The 19,052-nt window shown below is 44.5% G+C and overlaps 1 protein-coding gene across 1 annotated transcript in view; it reads right to left on the bottom strand.

The window, feature by feature from the left end:
* The window catches only part of cep192 (centrosomal protein 192), a 40,236-nt gene extending 21,390 nt beyond the window's left edge, over positions 1-18,846 (bottom strand). The window contains 25 exon segments of the mRNA XM_036129066.1: positions 180-852; positions 1,039-1,195; positions 1,307-1,412; positions 1,501-2,296; positions 3,581-3,850; positions 3,957-4,039; positions 4,172-4,313; positions 5,730-5,954; positions 6,073-6,137; positions 6,228-6,377; positions 6,476-6,618; positions 6,620-6,735; positions 9,015-9,152; positions 10,110-10,247; positions 12,038-12,255; positions 12,857-13,010; positions 13,242-13,394; positions 13,564-13,647; positions 13,789-13,904; positions 15,236-15,371; positions 15,619-15,674; positions 16,243-16,400; positions 17,844-17,951; positions 18,042-18,219; positions 18,616-18,846. Of these exon segments, the coding sequence (XP_035984959.1) occupies positions 180-852; positions 1,039-1,195; positions 1,307-1,412; positions 1,501-2,296; positions 3,581-3,850; positions 3,957-4,039; positions 4,172-4,313; positions 5,730-5,954; positions 6,073-6,137; positions 6,228-6,377; positions 6,476-6,618; positions 6,620-6,735; positions 9,015-9,152; positions 10,110-10,247; positions 12,038-12,255; positions 12,857-13,010; positions 13,242-13,394; positions 13,564-13,647; positions 13,789-13,904; positions 15,236-15,371; positions 15,619-15,674; positions 16,243-16,400; positions 17,844-17,951; positions 18,042-18,214 (4,558 nt within the window). The 5' untranslated portion in view covers positions 18,215-18,219; positions 18,616-18,846.
* Positions 18,847-19,052: the final 206 nt, after the last annotated feature.

Here is a 19,052-nt window from a genome sequence, read left to right as displayed (position 1 = left end):
CTTACAACACAGGTTTTGTCTTGAAATAAATAATAATATAATGATAATAGTAGAAACAAATATGTGAATTCTATTACAACCAGTGTATTGGTTATGGTATACTGAAAATATTGAGAATGCTTTTGATTACTGTAGGCTAAATGCGTTCATTTGGGATGTAGAGAAAAACAGTGACATACCTGTAGAAGATATGCTGTAAAGACCGTTTCCTGGCAGTCCCATATGAAAAGCCCCAGAATGCACCTGTGCTTCAGGTCCCAAATAGTGCAGAGGTAACTGTGGGCTAACGAGAGAGCGTCTGGTGAGAAGGGACTGAATGTCTCCTTTGAGGGGGAGATCCACCATGCCGGGACACTGGGGCCTTAAACTGGGGGTCTGGGCATAATGGAGCGCCTCTGCTGTGTACGGAGGAGGCATGCTGAGACCACCAGCATACAGTGATGATGACACGGAGGGGACAGCGCCCCACTGCTGGGATCCCGGAGGAGCTGCAGAGCTGCTGGTGTGCTGGATGTTTATATTGCTGCTATAGCCTGAGTCCACTTTAGTCAACGTCCTGGCACTGGACTCAGCAGGTTGCTTATGGCGTGTGAAGCCAGGTACGGTGTCCCCAGGACCCGGGCAGTTCGACTCACTCTGGCTGCGGGTGCAGCTCAGAGCAGAGCCGCTGCGCGGCCCCTCAGGGCTTTTACACTGGGGGGCCGGTAGAGGGTCCAGACTTTTAGAAAGCTGAGGCTGCGCAGCATCGAGGCCTTTGGGCCGGCCAGCAGTGTCCAACAGTAGATCTGGTTCCACAGGCGGGGTGGGACTGAATCTGATGATGGTGGTGCTCAGTCCCATAGTAGATTCCCTCTGTCAACAATTATCAACAAATGTGTTTTAATAGGAACATTTTACAGATTTAACAAGGACATGAAATGCAAATAGGCGGTTTTAATCAGAAGGGGATTTCTCCTAAACATTTAAACGTTAACTCAAGTGGAACCCTAAGAGACGAACACCAGGCAGGGATTCGATCATAACTTCATCCTGCAGTACCTTCTTGCGCTCCGGTGTGGGTACAACGGTTCCATCATTTATTGAGATGTAGGTGAGCCTGCTGAGACTGGGGCTGGAGCAGGTCGACTCGGGCGAGACGGCGGGGCCGGGCCGTCGGTCGGCCTGCCTGCCATCGGATGAAGAGGGCGAACGCAGTCTGGGAAGACCAACGGCGTGTTTCAGTCGCAAATTTGGATCAGTCAAAAGCAGAGAGGAGCGATATTTAATTCTTTGGATTGATAGATGCTAAAGAGGCTTGATACAGTACCCATCAGGAGTGTGGCTTGGAGAGGAGTGGGTGAGGGGGGAGGTGGAGGGTCTGAAGTTGGACTGGGTCTCCTCCACAGCCGGCTCAGGAAAAGTCCTCTGCATGTCTGTGAAACAAAGGTTGAATGTCAGAATAAAGATGTGGGACATCTCATCACTTGCATCAGCACAGGTATACCTCTGGGTATCACTCACCAGAGTGAGGCTCTCGTGACGGCTGAGCATTCAGGCCACAGATCTCAGAACCTTGAGGTAGCGGCTTGTTGTTCTCTGGAGAAGCCCTGGGCCTGTCCAGTCCTTCCTGACCTACACTTCTCAGCCTCTGGGTGGGGGGTGACGAGGCTTTGAGAACAGGCAGGCCTGACTGGGATTTCCTCCAGCTCTGGGAGGCTCTGGGAAGGCTTTTATCATTCTTACAGGTCGTTTCTGAAGACCTGCTGCTTTTTGCCTCTCCCAGCCTGCCTGCAGGTTTTGTCGGGGTTCTGGTGGTAGAGGTAGAAGTCTGGGAGGAAGAGGCAGCGCTTTCCTCATTAGGTGTCAGTGTGTCTGGGGAACACTTGGGAGGCGAATACTGTGCGGGGTCCACAGTCCGCCTGGCAGAGCTGAGAGATGCACGGGGACGAGGAATGGAGCTCCTTTTGGGTTCGTTGTTACCATTTGTTGCTTCACGAGGCAGCTGTACAGGGGAGGAGCTTTTATCTGCAGGCCTCAGATTTCCTCTACTGCCCTCAGCTTCTGAGCCTGAAGGCATCTCTAGACTGGCACCATCCTGTTTTGTGGGATATCCTGCCTGAGGGTTTTTCTGAGAGCTGCTCAGACCATCAGCCCAAGCGCTCAGGTCAAAGGTCAAGTGCGCGTCAGACGAGCCGCTGGTGCTGGACTCGTTGGTCGTCTTCAAGTATTTCTCCATGTCAAAGGCACTCAGCTCCCCGACACAGAGGCTCCTCTGCAGAATGGCTGCCATTGTGCTCTGGTCTGGCTGAGAGGGGAGCTATAGAGTAGGAAAAACAAAGAATTTGATCTCTTATGTAATTACAAAATAAAACAATTCATATGTAAGAGTTGTATTAATGCAGATCTATGCTTCAGAAAGCACAGATAAATATCAGCATTTCAGAATATCACCAGGCATCATATCACTAGTTCTATTCTAACAGTGAAACTGCATATTTGTTTAGTCTCATTACAGTTAATTTACTGCTTGCATCTTACAAATAACGAAAACATCAACCCGTTTCTGAAGAAATTGAAGAAGGTAGGATTTTTAATGCATTACCAGCCAGCACATCACATACTGTCCATTGTATGCACTCAGTCCTGGGTCAAAGGTCATTTTGTATGAGTTACTGCCTCAGTGCTGCCTGGCACTAAAACCGCCGGCTGATTTAATATGGGCCTGTAACTAAGAGACCTATGTTCTGGTGTTGGTCTGTGGGGTTTGGGTCTGGCCGGTTTACTACACATCCATACGCAGTGATACGCTCATTAATTCAGGTACTGACATTTCTGGACATGTGGGCAGGGGCCAAATCTTGATGGGAAATAAAAACAGCCTCTCCATAAACCTTGTCAGCAGAAAGAAGCATGAAGTGATCTAAAATGTCCTCTAAGAAGGCTGCGCTGACTGTGGACTTCACAAAACCCAGTGGACCAGAACCAGCAGATGACATGGCACCCTAAATCACCACGGACTTTGGGAACTTCACATTAAACTTCAAGCGACATGGATTTTGCCCCTCTCCACTCTCACTCCAGGACATTGATTTACAAAAAAGAGGGGACTTTGAACCACTGGCCGTAGTAAGACCTTTCTGGTTTAGCAAGGCGTAACACCAAGAATATGACAATTACAGCCCAGAATACAGCATCAGATCACACCTAGTGGATCTCCCTGTTACTCTTAAATGGGCATTGCTTCAAAATTGTCACAAAAGGGGAGGTTCTGCCTTGTTGCTGGTACATCGTTTTCTACCACACTTTTTCCCTCCACATAACTTTCCATTAATATGTTTGGATACAACTCTGTGAAAAAACAGCTTCTTTAGCAATGATCCTGTGTGGCTTCCACTCCTTGTGGAGTGAGCCAATAAGTGTCTGCAGAAGACAACAATAACAGACAGATTGCTTTTGGAATTTATAAAATACCAATTTAATTTCTTTTTAACAGAAAAACTGTAATAAATGAAGTTTTTATTGATATTCTAATTAACTGAGATGTGCTGGCATGTAACTAAAAGGAGAACAGTGTTGACGCTCTGTACTACATCAGTCTTACATGCTGAGCAGTGCTGGGTCCCGGCCTGTGGGTGGCGCTGTACTCTGGCCGATTCCTTGCCCTGTTTTTCTTCGACAGATCCACAATCATGGCAGCCAGCTGAGACGGGTCAGTGCTGATTGATGCGTTAGTGATGGCTGAAGCAATTGTGCTGATGCTGAGCATCAGCTGACTGCTGTTGTTGTCTGGAGAGAAACCACTTTGGTTCGTCACACTTGACTCAGACCCTGAGTGCGGAGTGTGTTCAGCCATGGCAGCTCCCACATGGTCCTGAAACAAGTGATAAACCCATAAAGATGAGCCTATAGTGTAGATTCTAAACAAGGATGCTTTTTTTTTTTTTTTTTTTTTTTAAAAAACAGGACATTTTATGTACCTCAGTTTTACACGGTTCTGATTCAGTATCCCCTTTTGGTGACAACCTTTCACCTGGATCATTAAGAGTTTTGTTCAAATCGTCTGTTTGGAGACAATGAGTCAGTCAGATTGCGAGCGCACACATGAACACAAGCACAAAATGTACAAGAGAAAAAAAAAAGATTAAAAAGTCAAAGTGTAAGAAAGTGTGCTGCCAGGTGTTGCTGAACATACCTGGGCTGAGTGTTTTGTCTGCTTCACCAAGGTCTACGGTGGCATGGTGAAAAGAGTTGTCTCCAAACGACAATCCAGATGACTGGATAAGTGGAAAAGGTTCCCTCTTTTCTGGAGAGGTGATGATGTAACCAAACGATGGCTAGAAGAACAGAAAACGCTTTCAATTACAAGAAAGATGAACCACAAACAAAAACACACCAAAATGTGAAACTATGCGACAGGGTTCAAAACGAAAAATGCTAGGTAGAGTTAGCAAAAAAAATATCATTTGATTTTTCCAATGCTGAATAGATTCGTATTAATTCCTAAAGATAATTTTTTTTATTAATTTTCCACCGTGAGCCTAAACGAAAATTCTGGCTCACACTCCAATCTGGGAGATTTTTTTTAAATAAATAATAATAGCCCTAATTCTGGATAATCCTGCTGCAAACTAAACCCATTTTTGGTAGTGAGGGAGAAATCTGGGCTCTCAAAAAACTACAGTACTGTGAAGTTCAGGAAGTGATTCCCATCTTATATGGATTCTTTACAGACACAGGATAACCTAGTTTTCAGTGTTTCAGAAAATTAGAACATCACATAGGATTAAAAAAACGGATCGTTTTGCATGCATCAGTACAGTGTGGCATGCAGGTGATTGGCCTGTGGTTCTGCTGACTTCAGGAAGTCTTGATAGCTGCCTTCAGGTCATCTGCAGCATTGGTTGTCTTTGCCAGTGGCCCGGTACCAAGTCCTGCTGGAAAATAAAATCAGCATCCCCATGAAGCTTATCAGCTCAGAGAAGCATGAGGTACTCTAAAACCTCCTGCTAGATGCTGCTTTGACCACGGACTCTGGAAAACCCATCGGACCAGAACCAGCAGGTCACCTGGTACCCCAAACCCTCACTGACTGTGGGAACTTCACATTGGACTTCAAGCAGCGTGCATTCCTCTCCTCTCTACGCTTCCTCCAGACTCTGGGACCTTGATTTCCAGATGAAATGTTGAATTTACTTTCACCTAAAAATAGGACTTTGGGCCACGGAGCAACAGTCCAGTTTCAGGTTCAGGGAAACTGGGCCTTCCTCATGTCACATAAGGAATGTGACATTTGTAGTTCATGTGTAGCATCCATGTGTACACAGTGCACACTCCAGCATCAACCCACTCCTCGTGAAGCTACCGCAAATTCTTGAATGGATTTTGATTGACAATCCTTTCAGGCCCATGGTTCCCGTTTCTGTTCCCACCACACTACTTACTTCCACCCAATTTTCTGTTAACATGCTTGGACTCAGAACTCTGAAGAACCAGGTTTCAGCAATGACCCTTTGTGTCTTCCCCTCCATGTGAAGGGTGTCGATGACCGACCTCCCCATGACTGACGCCTACTGACCCAGACTGAGACCGTTTAGAGGCTCAGGAGACCTTTGCATGCATTTTGAGTTAATTAGCTGGTTAGAGTGGGACAGCAGGAGTTAGCAACATTGAAGTTTTAATATTCCAATTTTCTGATACACTGAATACAACAAGAAAAAGACTTCATTTTCTGAGAAGCAGTGTGTACCAACCCGTTTGACATCATCTCCGTCAGCGCCGCCCAAACAGCCCAGGGCTTCGGAGCGCTGGCTGAAAAACTGTCCCAGGGACAGTCGCAGGTAGCTGTCATCTCCCTGCCTGATCTCTGAGGAGACCTGGGAGGCCCTCATCAGGATGTGGCTGCTGGGGGGAAGCTTCCAGGAAGTGTCACTTTGGAAGGTGCTGTTGCCGCCTGTAGCAGGTTCAATCTGCTCCTCCTGTGTGAACAGAAACACTCAGAAAACTGAAAACCTGGGGCGTTGCTGCAGGTATCCGCTTTAACACCTGATAATGAGAGCTTAGATCACATGAAGGGGAACAGCGTTTGTGGTTTACCTGCATGAACTGGTGCTCTTTCTCAAACTCCTCTTGATCCTTTACTATTTTTTCCATAGCATCATCTGCAGATTAGTAGCAGTGAAGTGTAATGAATGTATTGAACAGTGCATCAATCACATCATTTTATTACAGGATAGTCATCTCGCCCATACTGGCTGGTATGAAGTCTTCATCCTGTAGCTGCCCGTCACTCTCAAGTTTCTTCCCATCAACCTCTTTCTCAAAGTTGGAATAATATGCCAGATCAGTGACCCACTTCCCTTCTTCATTCTGGTAAACTACACCATGACTGGCATTGGCTCCTGAAGAGAAAAGCATCAGCTTTAGTATTTCACCAACATATCTAAAATAAATAAATAAATAAAGGTAATGTGAGCGTTTAAGTAAAACGGGAGGCCACCTTGCTGAAACTCCAGCTCCATGTTGTCAGGGCAGTTGCTCCACCCGTCATCAGAGTCCTCTTGATCCTGGTGGAAGCTCTGGGAGAAATACTTGGCTTCCAGGGAAGTGGAGAGGGGGCTGTCATCTCCACTGGCACCATCCTGAAGCCTCGGCAGCTGCCACATCGCCACAGGGCCCTCCTCTGGGGCCCAACGAGTGCCTGGCCCCATCCGGCTCATCTACTGCCTCATCGGTGGCTTCTTGGTTAGTGTCCAGCACCTACAGAATGGTTGGACAGCAACATTATAAAACATGTTGAAGTATTACTCTTACTTCTATATCCTAAGAAATCAATAGCGGCATTACTACAAATGAAAAGCACATTTTCCCAATTACAGCAGGGATATAAATGTTACACAGCATATACCACTATCACTTTAGATGGTGATAGAACTTAATTTCTTTATTTGTCCCCCGTGGGGAACATTTTGTTTTAGTACACCCATCAAGAGAAAGACGTACGTGTGAATTTAAAAAGGTGTGGTTAGAAATTGAGAGGTGAGCAGAACCAGACAACTTCCGGATCAGCAGGCTGCATATGTACCACATCAGGTGCCGGCAGGTTTTGGTAGCAACACCGATGTAAACAGAGCGCGCCATTTTCAGAACAACTACGGTGTTTATACAGGAAGTCAGAGAGCACAGCCACACAAACTGCATCTCTGTGGTTCATTTAGGCTGCAAGAGGGCAAGACATTTAGCACATAAACATTTAGTTTTTATTATTAAATAGTGAAACAGCATGATGTAGCCTTTACCTATAACTAGGGCTAAAATTAATCGAGGCAAAGTTATCCGCCTAAAAGCTTCGTTAAATTGGGTTTATTTATTCAGCGCTCTGTGTTCTGGCCAGGCAGCTACCGCAAATGCTAACAGGGTCAGCAGAAATAGGTTAGAACCAATCAGATAACAGCAGATGTGACGCAAACTGCAAGCGACGTGCTCCGTTTTAGCCCATGTTGGGCTTTTAAAGATATATCCAGCTCATTCAGGACATAATAAAGGGCTTCATTTTTATGATGGCGCCATAATTCTGGCGCTAAGAGTGACATCGTAAACTCTGGCCTTCCGCGTTGTGATTGGTCCGGTAAGTTTAGGCCGGAGAGAGACTGACGAGCTGTGTGTTGGATCCACATGGTGTAAGTCAGTCTGGCTGGCCTGGCTAGGGGAACAGCACCTCTGCTCAGTGATCAGCCTCCACCTTTCCACTCTCACCAGAACCTGCTCTGATTGGCCAACATGGAGGCCGTGCGGTCAATCACGTAAGGATCATGCCATTATGTAAAAACATTCAGGGGAGCAGCGAGTGCAGCTGTGAGTAGAGGGTGAGTTTGTTAGGTTGTCCTGTAAGACAATCATGAGGGACAGGCGAAAACAAAGCATCTGGCTGCAGGTTAAAGATGCTGGGGACAACAAAGCAGCGCGCCTCCACTGCAGCATGAAAATGACTACAAACCGTCAGAAACACATCACAGCTGGCAGGATAGTTTGGTTCTGTTCTGTAGATTTATTTGCAGCTTTTTGTTTTGTGCAACAAAAACGTTTGATTAAAATCTTACATCATTCAGTAAAACAACTGCTGCTTTTTCTTCTATTTTTACTTAAAGATTTAATTTTTATATGAATATACTATGTATTAATAATTGGTATACGCTTTCTGACAAGTCTCTCTTTTGCTGTGCAGCTTAACTGGAAATTCAGCTTTTTTCATGTTGATTAATCTTGTGAGTCTGGTGTCTCCTGTTCACCCGTTCTTACCACCGTCACACCTAAAGCTCCCCACTGAGGGACAATAAATGGATCTCTATTCAACAAACATTAAAAACATTAAAACGCTGAAAAAAATGTAAAGGCAGTATTAATCATGCTTGAATTTAAATGAGCCGTTTACCTTTTTTTGATAAATGTGGAATTATTATTTTTAATTATCCCTTTGTTGGACTAAAAAAAAAAAAAAAAAACCAAGAGTGTGAGTTAGCCCTTAGGTACACAGAGGCAGCTAGCACTATATTGATATCAGGTCTACCAGAATGGGCTGAGCTTTTAACATATTGATGTGAGAATGTTTTAACTGCATATGCATCCTTATTTAAAAAAAAAAAAAAAAAAACACTTGCTTATTTAAATTTTTTATTTATATCTATAACTATTACTTCTACTACTCATAAAATAAGCTTAAGTAATTAAGTGAAGAATCTGCAAAATGTGCACAATTTTTATCCAATCAATTAATTGTCAGGATAATCAATAGAATAATCGTTATGACAGCCCTACTTATAAACATAACTAATGGACGCTCATGGTGGTTTGGTTCTTATATCTTCATACATTTTAGTTTTAGAAGACAAATTGGTTACAATGAATGTCAACAGGGCAAAAGTTTAAAATGAACAAAAAGTTCAGAGAATGGAATTCAGCTACAAAACACTAATCATTGCATCTCCAGGTATATTGGTTCAATGATTGATTTCGACCCATTTCACAGTAAAATACAGAACCTGGGAAATGTGGAAACTCTCATGGGTGCTTTGAGGAACAGAGACGGTCACGTTGGTTGAATCCTGAAGTCTCCTCAAGTAGACAGAATCTAGGATGCGCTCAGCGAAGGGACCCGACTCTGTGCTCTCCATGGCATCCTGCCATTCAAAGCAGAACCAAGCCAACATGACATGATGAGTGCAACATAGCCAGAGGTGAATGTTTATACCAACGATGCTGTGTGTGCTAGGCAGCTTTTTGCAAATCCTAATTCACAAAAACACACCATTAAGGAATCTGAACCAATATTTTTAATCTGAAAACTAAAGTAATCCCAGTCAGCTCAAAGGGGATTGGTCTTTAGAGAGCACCTTTTCTCCTGCATAGGTAGCAGGTAGTGAACATATTACCAGGATGTTATTCACTGTAAAACAAGCACTCACTTAATGCCTTGCTAAAATGTTGAACTTCTAAAAAAAAATAAAATAAAAAAAAAAGCTAGCATGGTCTGAATTAGACGTATTTTTAGGTTGTATTGACCTCAGTCCTCTCATTCTGGCTGTATGTTAAGAAGTCCAACAGTCAAAGCTGCATTAAATTACAATCATCATCGCAGTATTAATCTGTTCCATAGCGTGCAGCCCTACATAAGACCAATAGAAATAAGAACATTTTATTACAGAAATGGCATAACAGTTCTCCCACATAAGTCTTAAGAAATATTTTAATTTTCTAAGAAATAAACACTTAACATATACAGTAACTATCTGTGTAATGGGTCTATAAAATGGGTTTGAACTGAATTACTGAAATAAAAGATCTTTCAATTCTATTTTTATTTATTGATCTGTACCTATAAACCAAACTGTTATTAAGTGCATCCCAGATTTTCATACTCCAAACCTGGTGCACGCTTCACTAGAATTTCTTCTGGAGAGCCTCTTGACATTGTGGTAATGGCATTTATTTAGTGTGACAAAGCTGGTCTATGTCATGCTGTTGGGACTGTAATAAGACCAGGTCAGACAGTAAGGCTGTCAATACGCCGTACATTCAACATGCGTTAAAGCTCGTCATTTATAGTCGTCTTCCACAAGTACAGCATGTCTCCTCACCAGCGCCTCTTGTCTGTCCAACGTCATGCTCCAGTTGACAGGAAGTCTCCCAGATCCCCCTGATGTTGCTGCTGGTGCTGCTGCAGAGGAGGAGGAGCTGGCCTCGCCTGTTCCTACGGGGCCGACACGGTCCCCCATCTGTAGGACGCAACACACAAACGTCATAGTGGTGTAATATCGAAATACACACAAGATGCACACGGTGCTGCTGAGGGGGATGCTGGAGGACGCTGGGGTGGACAAACATCTAGCTGACTGGACCATGGACTACCTCACTAACAGCCCTCAGCATGTGCGGCTGCACGGCTGTCAGTCAGAGGTGGCAGTCTGCTGCAGCGGGGCCCCCCAGGGCACCGTTCTGTCTCCGTTTCTCTTCACATCAGACTTCACCTACAACACGGACAGCTGCCACCTTCAGAAGTTCTCTGATGACTCGGCCATTGTGGGCTGTGTGTCTGAGGGGAACGAGCTAGAGTACAGGTCAGTCATCATTAACTTCCTGGACTGGTGTGAGAAGAACCATCTGTGTCTAAACACCAGTAAGACCAAAGAGATGGTGATTGACTTCAGGAGAAGACCCCCACCTCACTCCCCCGTGAACATCCAGGGGCAGGACATAGACACTGTGGAGAGTTTCAAATATCTGGGTGTTCATGTCAACAATAAACTGGACTGGACTCATAACACCGATGCCCTGTACAAGAAGGGCCAGAGCCGCCTCCACCTCCTGAGGAGGCTGAGGTCCTTTGGAGTGAGCAGGCCCCTGCTAAAAACCTTCTATGACTCTGTGGTAGCCTCAGCCCTCCTCTACGCTGTCGTCTGCTGGGCTCCTGGCAGCACAGAGCGTGACAGAAAGAGGCTGAACAAGCTGGTGAGAAGGACCACTTCTGTCCTGGGCTGCACTCTGGACTCTGTGGAGGAAGTGGCTGAGAGGAGGGTGTTGTCCAAGCTTACATCCATCATGGACAACACCTTCCACCCCCTGCACCAGACTGTAGAGGAGCTGAGCAGCTCCTTCAGTGACAGACTTATACACCCCGCTACCGCAGGTCATTCATCCCTGCTGCTATCAGATTATAAAATGCTGCACTATAACTACAGTAACTTGAGCAATAACTAATGTGCAATTACTATTTAATAACCTGTGTAATAACCTGTGCAATAATCCTGTTAAATAAGAGACTTCAGCTGTTATAGTTATCTCACTACCTCACTGTTGTTCTTTAGCTGGTACCACTTTAATGTACAATGTCAAATCCATATGTACATATGTCACCTTAAATGTACATAAGTCATCCTAAATCTCTGCTTTATTTCTTTTTTTCACTCCATCCACTGTATATATGTGGACACACTGTATATACCTCATGCACCTTTTCCTCCTTTTGGCACCTTCTTTTGATCATAAGAGCCGATGTGATACGTGAATGTATCCACTGTGAGATCAATAACTCTATCTTATTTTAACAAGTAAAACATTCTGTAACTATTGGAAATTTCCTAAGCAAATTAATGCTTGTGTCCTTCATAGCTTCATTCTCATTGTGATGCAAATTCACTTTATTTTTAAGATGATTTTCTTCCCACCAACAAACCTTTCAACATATCCATCAAATAACGTGCATATTAGCTAATGCACAATTCACACTACTAGAAACACACTACAGGTGTGGAGTCAACTGTTAAGCATTTATACCAAACTAAAAAGCTGCTGAGCTCTGTTGTTGATCTTCTGCACAAACCCACGCAGAGAACAGAAACTAATCAGGTACAATAAATGAATGAAGTAAGATTCTGTGATTAAACAGCAGCGCCTTTAAAATGTCTCTTAAACGATACGATCGGTTGAGATTTAGCCTTGGGTTTACATCTCGGGTCTTTTAATGCAGCTGTAAAATACTTCTGTTCTCCACAGGCGGACAGCCTACCTCTGCAAACCTAGGAAGCCGGTTCCTCCCATGTTCTGGGAGACTGCTGAAATCAGCAGCATCGTCCTCACTGAGAGGACTGCTACCGACAAGTCCCAGACCGCGCAGGGCGTCATACGTGGTCAGGGCATTGGTGACAGGAACAGGGATGGTCGACACTCCCCCATCATTCCCGCTTCCCTCGCTGCCGCTGCTCCCATCTCCTCCACCTCCATCACCTGTTGTGACACAGATTCAGCACACACTTCAGTTTATACACAGATCTGGATGTTTTCTCACTGTTTAATCTGCAGACTGAAAAAAGAAGTCCAAGAGCAAAGTCCTCATTGCAGCCTTCCAGGGTTCTGACCTTGATGCCTTTGCTGCATGAATTGTCAGTCTTGAATGAGTTCATTTCACAATCCCCTCAAGGCCGCAATTGCCCCCAGTTGCTATAATATACAGCCCTCTGACCAGCCAGCTTCTTCAGCAAGAACCTTTTATAACTTACCCTCTCCATGGGTGTCAACAAGCATCGGCTGAAACCCAGAGTGTTCACCATGAAGGTGTCAGATATCAAAATCAATGCATTTATACCAATTAAGGGCCACGTTTATTGGTTTTATGTAATCTAAACATTTGAGAAAATATTAGCTGGATTAACTTAGGGTTTTCATGAGCAGCAAGCCACACTCCTCAAAATCAACACAAATAAACTAATATTTATTGAGATGCATCAATAAAATATAGGGAGGAAGACATATTTATTAGAACAAAAAAGGAAGCACAATATGGGCAAATAAATCCCTCAGTAAGAAGCAAGGAGCGTGGATGTTTTACCTGCAACAGGAGAGCTAAGGACCTGCCCTTCAGCCGATCGCCTGTGTCCAATTCCAGGAAGCAGTGATGGACCGCCACGACCGGAGGAAGCCTCGTCATCAGAACTGCCTCCTTCTAACCCCGGCCTGAAACTTGGACGGTTACTTTCTCCGACCTGTGCAAACATGTGGATCCCCCACAGAAAGAACACCGGCCGCTGTAAGTCCTGCTTCTGTGGCTTCCACTAGCAGCATTCTGCTCATTTTGCAGGGCTTTCCCCAGGACTCTCAGCTCAGCGCTGATGTGGTATATTACAAAACCAGGTGAGAATGACGATATAAATCAAAAGTATCACAGATCCCAGCAAACTGTTAACGAGTGAGAACGGGCAGGTTTCATTTCTGACCAGCTGTCTAGACGTGCTTGGCAGCAGCCGCGTCCTGGTGCCGTTACTGCTCCTCCTGGCCGTCTCCAGCTCATCCTCGGTGTCCTCGTCGCTGGCTGGACACGAGTCCATACCTGTGGCGGCAAGACGTACGTCAGGCATCCGGAAGTCCTCCTGGGAAAAAACGAAACGAGGAAACTCTTTAAGTTACGGAAACTATTAAATTCCAACAGGGCAAGTTTCAAACAGGCCATATTTATCAACAGGACAGTTTTAAAGTAAACCAGGATTTTAAAGCACCACACGCTGAACTTCACACACACAGAAGAAAGGCAGGGATCACCTGATCATAGTGATCGAGGAACTGGTATCTTTGCTGCAGTGCCTCTTCAGAACTGCCGTCAGACATGGAACCAGCAGCCACTCCCTGTGGATAAGTAGTAATAGATTACCAAGTAACTCAAATTATACTAAGGGATCATTTTAGCTTTAATCAGATTGATTTGCTCAATGCAAAGATCAAATCCAACATGAAGAGCGTGATTTGTAAAGGAGGAAGGAGTCTTACTGTTGCGGGGAGCTCCTGCCCCTCCACCCGGCCTCTCTGCGCTGCAGGAGGAACCAGTTTGTTGAAATACACCTCGAGCTCGTCGTCAGGCAGGTTGTTCAGATCAATGTCATCATCTGGGGGCCGAGCACATTCACATATCACGCTAGCGTCTATGGCTCAGTCACAAACTACACCTTAGCTCTGCGTTTCTTCTGCCACAGCAAAACAGGAAGGATAAAGTAGAAAACACTTAAACGTCAAAAGCTCTTATAACGACACTCTGGACACACAAGCACAAAACATTTGAACTTACTGCTTTTATCATTTATATATTCAACAATTTACAAGACAAAAAAAACCCTGCTGGAGTTGGTATCTGATCCAGCTGTGTGGTAACAGACTAATATGCTGCTTTCTGTGGAATCTGAACTAACTTAGCTCTGCCATAATCTAAGACTACGTTCATACTGCAGGTCTTAATGCTCAATTCCGATTTTTTTGTGAAATCTGATTTTTTTACATGGTCGTTCACATTTCCAAATATATGCGACTTGTATGTGATCTCCTGTGTGAACTGAATGTGTTCAACTAAAGTGTCCCGCATGCGCATTCGAGGACGCGATGACGTCACACGTAGCAAGCGTCCTCAGTGTTTACGGAAATAAACATGGATTATAATGCTGGCGCGCCTTTTGCGGTTATTAATTTATTTTCTAACCGGAGCTTTCTCTCCACTGAATGCTCTCCTCATTGTAGTCCGCTATGGGTGTCGTCTTTCTTCCCGCTTCTGCACAGCAGGACGCAGAATAGTGACGTTTGTCGAGTATCAGTGACGTACAGGTCGGATAAATGTGACCTGGCCGTACAGACACAGGTCGCATTTGAAAAGATCAGATCTGTGCTGTTCAGACTGTGATAAAAAGATCAGATACAGCAAAAAATGGGCAAAAAAATAAATAAATAAAAAATCCAAATCGGGTCACTTCAGGCTGCAGTGTGAACGTAGCCTAAGACATGTAGACTCAGGACAGCACAGTAACATTAGATACAAGTTGTTTAAAGCAAGTTCTGATCGCTGACAAGCTCATTTTGTAATGAGCTTGTCAGCATATTAGTCTGTTTTGTAATAATAGGGCCACTTGTGCCATGTTTTTCCCCTAAAAATACTATCAACTCAATATGAAACATTCCCGTCCAAATTATTATTTCTATATATCATTACATAACATAATAATACTAACTTTCTTACCTCAGAAGACATTACACCTCTAAAAACCCTGTGAAGTCCTAACAGCTTTCCCCTGACCTCCACGCTGTCATTACCTGCAAGTTTATTTCGTTTCTAAATGCCGTCTCGTCTGATAAACGTATGAGCGCCGTCTGAAGCAGCAGAGGAGTGAGCTCACACTTTTCTCAGCTTAGAAGGAACCCTGTAAATGGAAGGAGTCATGGTAGGAGAACATACCTGTGACATCACTGTTGGCGTTGTCCACGCACAGGAGCTTTTCATTGACCAGGAAGCTGGAATTACTGCTACTGAAGGGGTCACTGGTCACGACGTCTGGTTGCAGATGGTCCTCCTCAGGTGGAGCGCCTAAAGCCTGAGCACATATGGAAGAGTTTAATGTGTCTAAAAACAAAAACTATGAAACCCAAAGATCAGCTCAGACCTTTATTGTCCCTCTGAGAAATTTAGTTCACACCAGGGATTAAGAAGACAAAGACAACACTCAAGATATTACAGGCTTACTGACCAAGACAGGAATTTCACTTAAATGTCACTAATCATACAGTCCTCCCCAAAATTTCATTGAGGAATTATTAAAGTAAAATAAACAGAGCTGGTACCTTTTTGTCATTCTTCTGGTCCATCTGGGTAAACGTCAGAAGGCCGGTTGAAAGCTCTATGGACGGAAACATTACTCAGGTGAATTTTTGAGCTTTTCAGTTACAGCCGTCTTCATTATTCACCGAAACGTTTGCATTTCCATCGACATCACCTACTTCAAGCTGTCCAACGGTGAAAAGGAGCCAAATGGAAGAATATTCATGTAAATATATTCAAATCACCTTCTGCCCCCCCCCCCAAATAAAAACTTTCTGGTTAAATATCGACAAGGAATAACTTGATCAAACTGGGAAGTTCTCATAAAAAAAAAAAAAAAAGATTTCAATGCTGCTTGTTGGGGCTTTGATGCAATCAACTGGGTTCCCTTATATAGAATTTTTTTTTTTAACAATATGTATAATATGATTGAATTTGACTTTGTAAAGTGCCTTGAGATGACATGATTCATGAATTGGTGCTGTATAAATAAAATTGAATTGAACAACATTTGCCTTAAAACTTTTAAAACGCAAACTGGCATAAGCTAACAAATGGATAGATAATAATAATAATAATAATAATAATAATAGCAGCCAGGTAAGGAGAGAGAGAGAAGACATCATCTGGAGCGCCCACAGACTCACCGGTTCCGAGCTCTGTGGGCCGACCACACACAGAACCTGTCTGGGGGGGAAGGCGGCCAAGCACAGAGCGTTGGTTTCTGCATGTACTCTCATCCAGGCTGATCTTAACAAGCACGTCTGACAGGTGGTGGGCTGCTAGGAAGTCCTCTGCGTTATCCCTGCGACACAAGCATAGAGAGAAATCCTCACAATGACAAAAAGATTTTTTTTTTGTCTAAGCAAAGCCTTTTTCATCAATCTAGGCCAAAATAAGCAACATTCTTGGTTTTTCTTTCTTTGTTGTAAGATAATAACAGCACTAGCTGCATCTTAGATAGACAACTTCTTTAGAAACATTTGAGAAGCAAATCTCCAACACCGCATTACTTAGATACCCACAGCAGTTGCTTTTTGGCTTTTAAAACATTCCCAGTTGCTTTTTGCAGAACTTCCACACATGGCCTTAATAAATAGAGCATGAAATGATGTTAAGATTCTGGTGTTTGTTTAATCTTTAAGTGTGGCGTAATAAAAAGGCAGGCGTTGTCACCTATGCTTTGGAGTTGGGGGCACAAATGGAAAAAGGAAAAAAAAAAAGAAAAAACATTTTGCACTGCAACGTATCCTTTTCCACAGCCAAGCACAGATCAATGGCATGCTTAAAACATCGTGGTGCCCCAGGAAAAGGCCTCAAGACCTGACATGAGGCAGATGGTTTTAAAGCTGCGGCTCATCCATTAACATCTGATCGAAGTTCTCTCCGGGTCTGATCCAGAACAGCTGCGACATAATGTGAACAACTCAGTCCACGTTTTTATAGCTAGGCACCAGCCCGCTGTGACCCTGAACAGATAGATTAAGATAGACAGAGGATGGAAAGATGGACGGCTTGCATGCATTTATTTTGTTCGCTTAAACTTCTGATCAAAAGAACGGTTTAACAGCATAGTGCATCGCGGGGGGGAGAAGCTCCCTGCTCTGTCTGCAGCAGCGCTTGCATGCGTCTGTGCCTCCTGTGGTCGGGTCGGGTCCCGTCCCGTCGTAAGCCGGCTCCATCTGACCAGCAGTCTCAAAACAAGCAGGACGGATAAAACAGCAACCCAGCTGTCGTTCTGGGCTACGGGTGGGCAAAATGGTCTTAAAACCTTAAATCACCATGTTTGGTGGCCTTTATTGTGCTGGTAATAAAAACAATAAGAAGAAGCACTAAAAACCCATCGCTGTCTTTTTATTTCCTATCTTATATTCACTTCATGCATTGTGAGCCTCTACAGACAAACCTTAGTTACCCAGACGGGGTCAGTAGTGCTAGAATGCAGACAAAAATGTACGCCAAGCTCCAGCAATAAGAGGAAACCTAAGAAGCAAAAAGGTATTGATGTTGTCATGGAAACAACACCAGGAAAATGTTCAAACAGTTTCTGGGTCTAAATCTAAATTACATCGCCCGTTTTTTGCGGTCACTATCAACTTATGACAAACTGACAAATGATTTTTCCCATAACAACAACAACAACAACAGAATAACTGTCCCTGACCCTGGACACGCCGTGATGGGCGCAGCTTCAGGTAATCCGGGTGTCAGAGAACCAAACCTGCTGGGCGACAGCGTCGACACTTACAAGTCTTCTTTGAAGCCCAGGGAAAACTTGGGATGCTCTCCAGCAGGTGACCGGGACTTGTCCAGATGCTCCCTGGCCTCCAGGTAGGACGCCTCCACGTGATCTCCTCTGTAAAAGCATCACACGGCAACAAGGAGACAGCGTCACATCTACGACTTAAAGCACCCAGGAAGTCTGATGGTCCCATGTTCCCCCCACCTGCTGTCGGAGCTGGGTCTAATTTTAGCCACCGTGGAGGCGGCCACGGGCAGCCCCGGACCGGAACCCAGGCTCACATTGCCCAGGGTGGCCCGGCCGCCGGTGCTGTCCAGGGACCTGCCGAGGAAGCTGGGGAAGGCTTCATCCTCCAGTTTGTAGAAGCTTTCCGCCATGCTTCCTAGATCAAAAAGGACATTTTTAGGTCAGCCTGCAGGGATTTAACACGGGAGAAACCCAGTCAAGAGGAAGTTTAATGAGACCGTGTCCACAGAGTTAGTGTCTATATTTGACATAAACGGTCAGCCTTTAGCCTCGCATCACTAATGAAGGGATGGGTTGCTTAGCTTGTGGCTAAAAACAAGAGTTTTCACACTCCCCTGCACAGCAGCTCAAGTTTAATACTTTGATTAAACAAACGCGTATCAAACAGTAACCTACAGACAGCAAGGATAAGCAACTTGGGTACTGCTCTGTGCTAAAGTCGCGCTTAAAGTTGCACCCAAACAAAAAAAACAAAAACAAAAGAGTTGACAACCGTAAACGTTAGTTTGTCTGAAAACTCACATTCACTCACCCGCAGCGGGCCGAGACGGGAGCTATTTCTTCCAACTGCTCGAGGTTTGTCCTTGAAAGCCGCTCGAACACGCTAAAAAAAGTTACGTTACGTTCCGGTTGCTCGGTCCCAAACGCACATGTTTGTCGTTATTGGCTAAAATACGACGTTTCAAACAAACCGTGCTCCGCACTGAGACACCGAGCAGCGCCCAGACGCCACAGGAAGCCCGCCTCAGCGTCATATTAGAAGGGCGGGACCTAAAGCCTTTCAATGATTTGATTGGCCAAAGAAACGCGGGAGGGCGGAAATGGCGCAACATGATAGGCTGGAACCTGCTGCCGCACTTTACCCAACAGTTTGGAAGCGTTCGTGGATCCCATGTATCACCCTGTTTGTCCGTGAAATGAATAAAAGGGTAGATTAAAGTCTGTGTGATAAAATATATACTATTTCAG

The sequence above is a fragment of the Fundulus heteroclitus genome, chromosome 3 (genome assembly GCF_011125445.2).
Source record: "Fundulus heteroclitus isolate FHET01 chromosome 3, MU-UCD_Fhet_4.1, whole genome shotgun sequence".
NCBI classification, from domain to species: domain Eukaryota; kingdom Metazoa; phylum Chordata; class Actinopteri; order Cyprinodontiformes; family Fundulidae; genus Fundulus; species Fundulus heteroclitus.
This window is presented reverse-complemented; position numbering and strand designations above follow the sequence as displayed.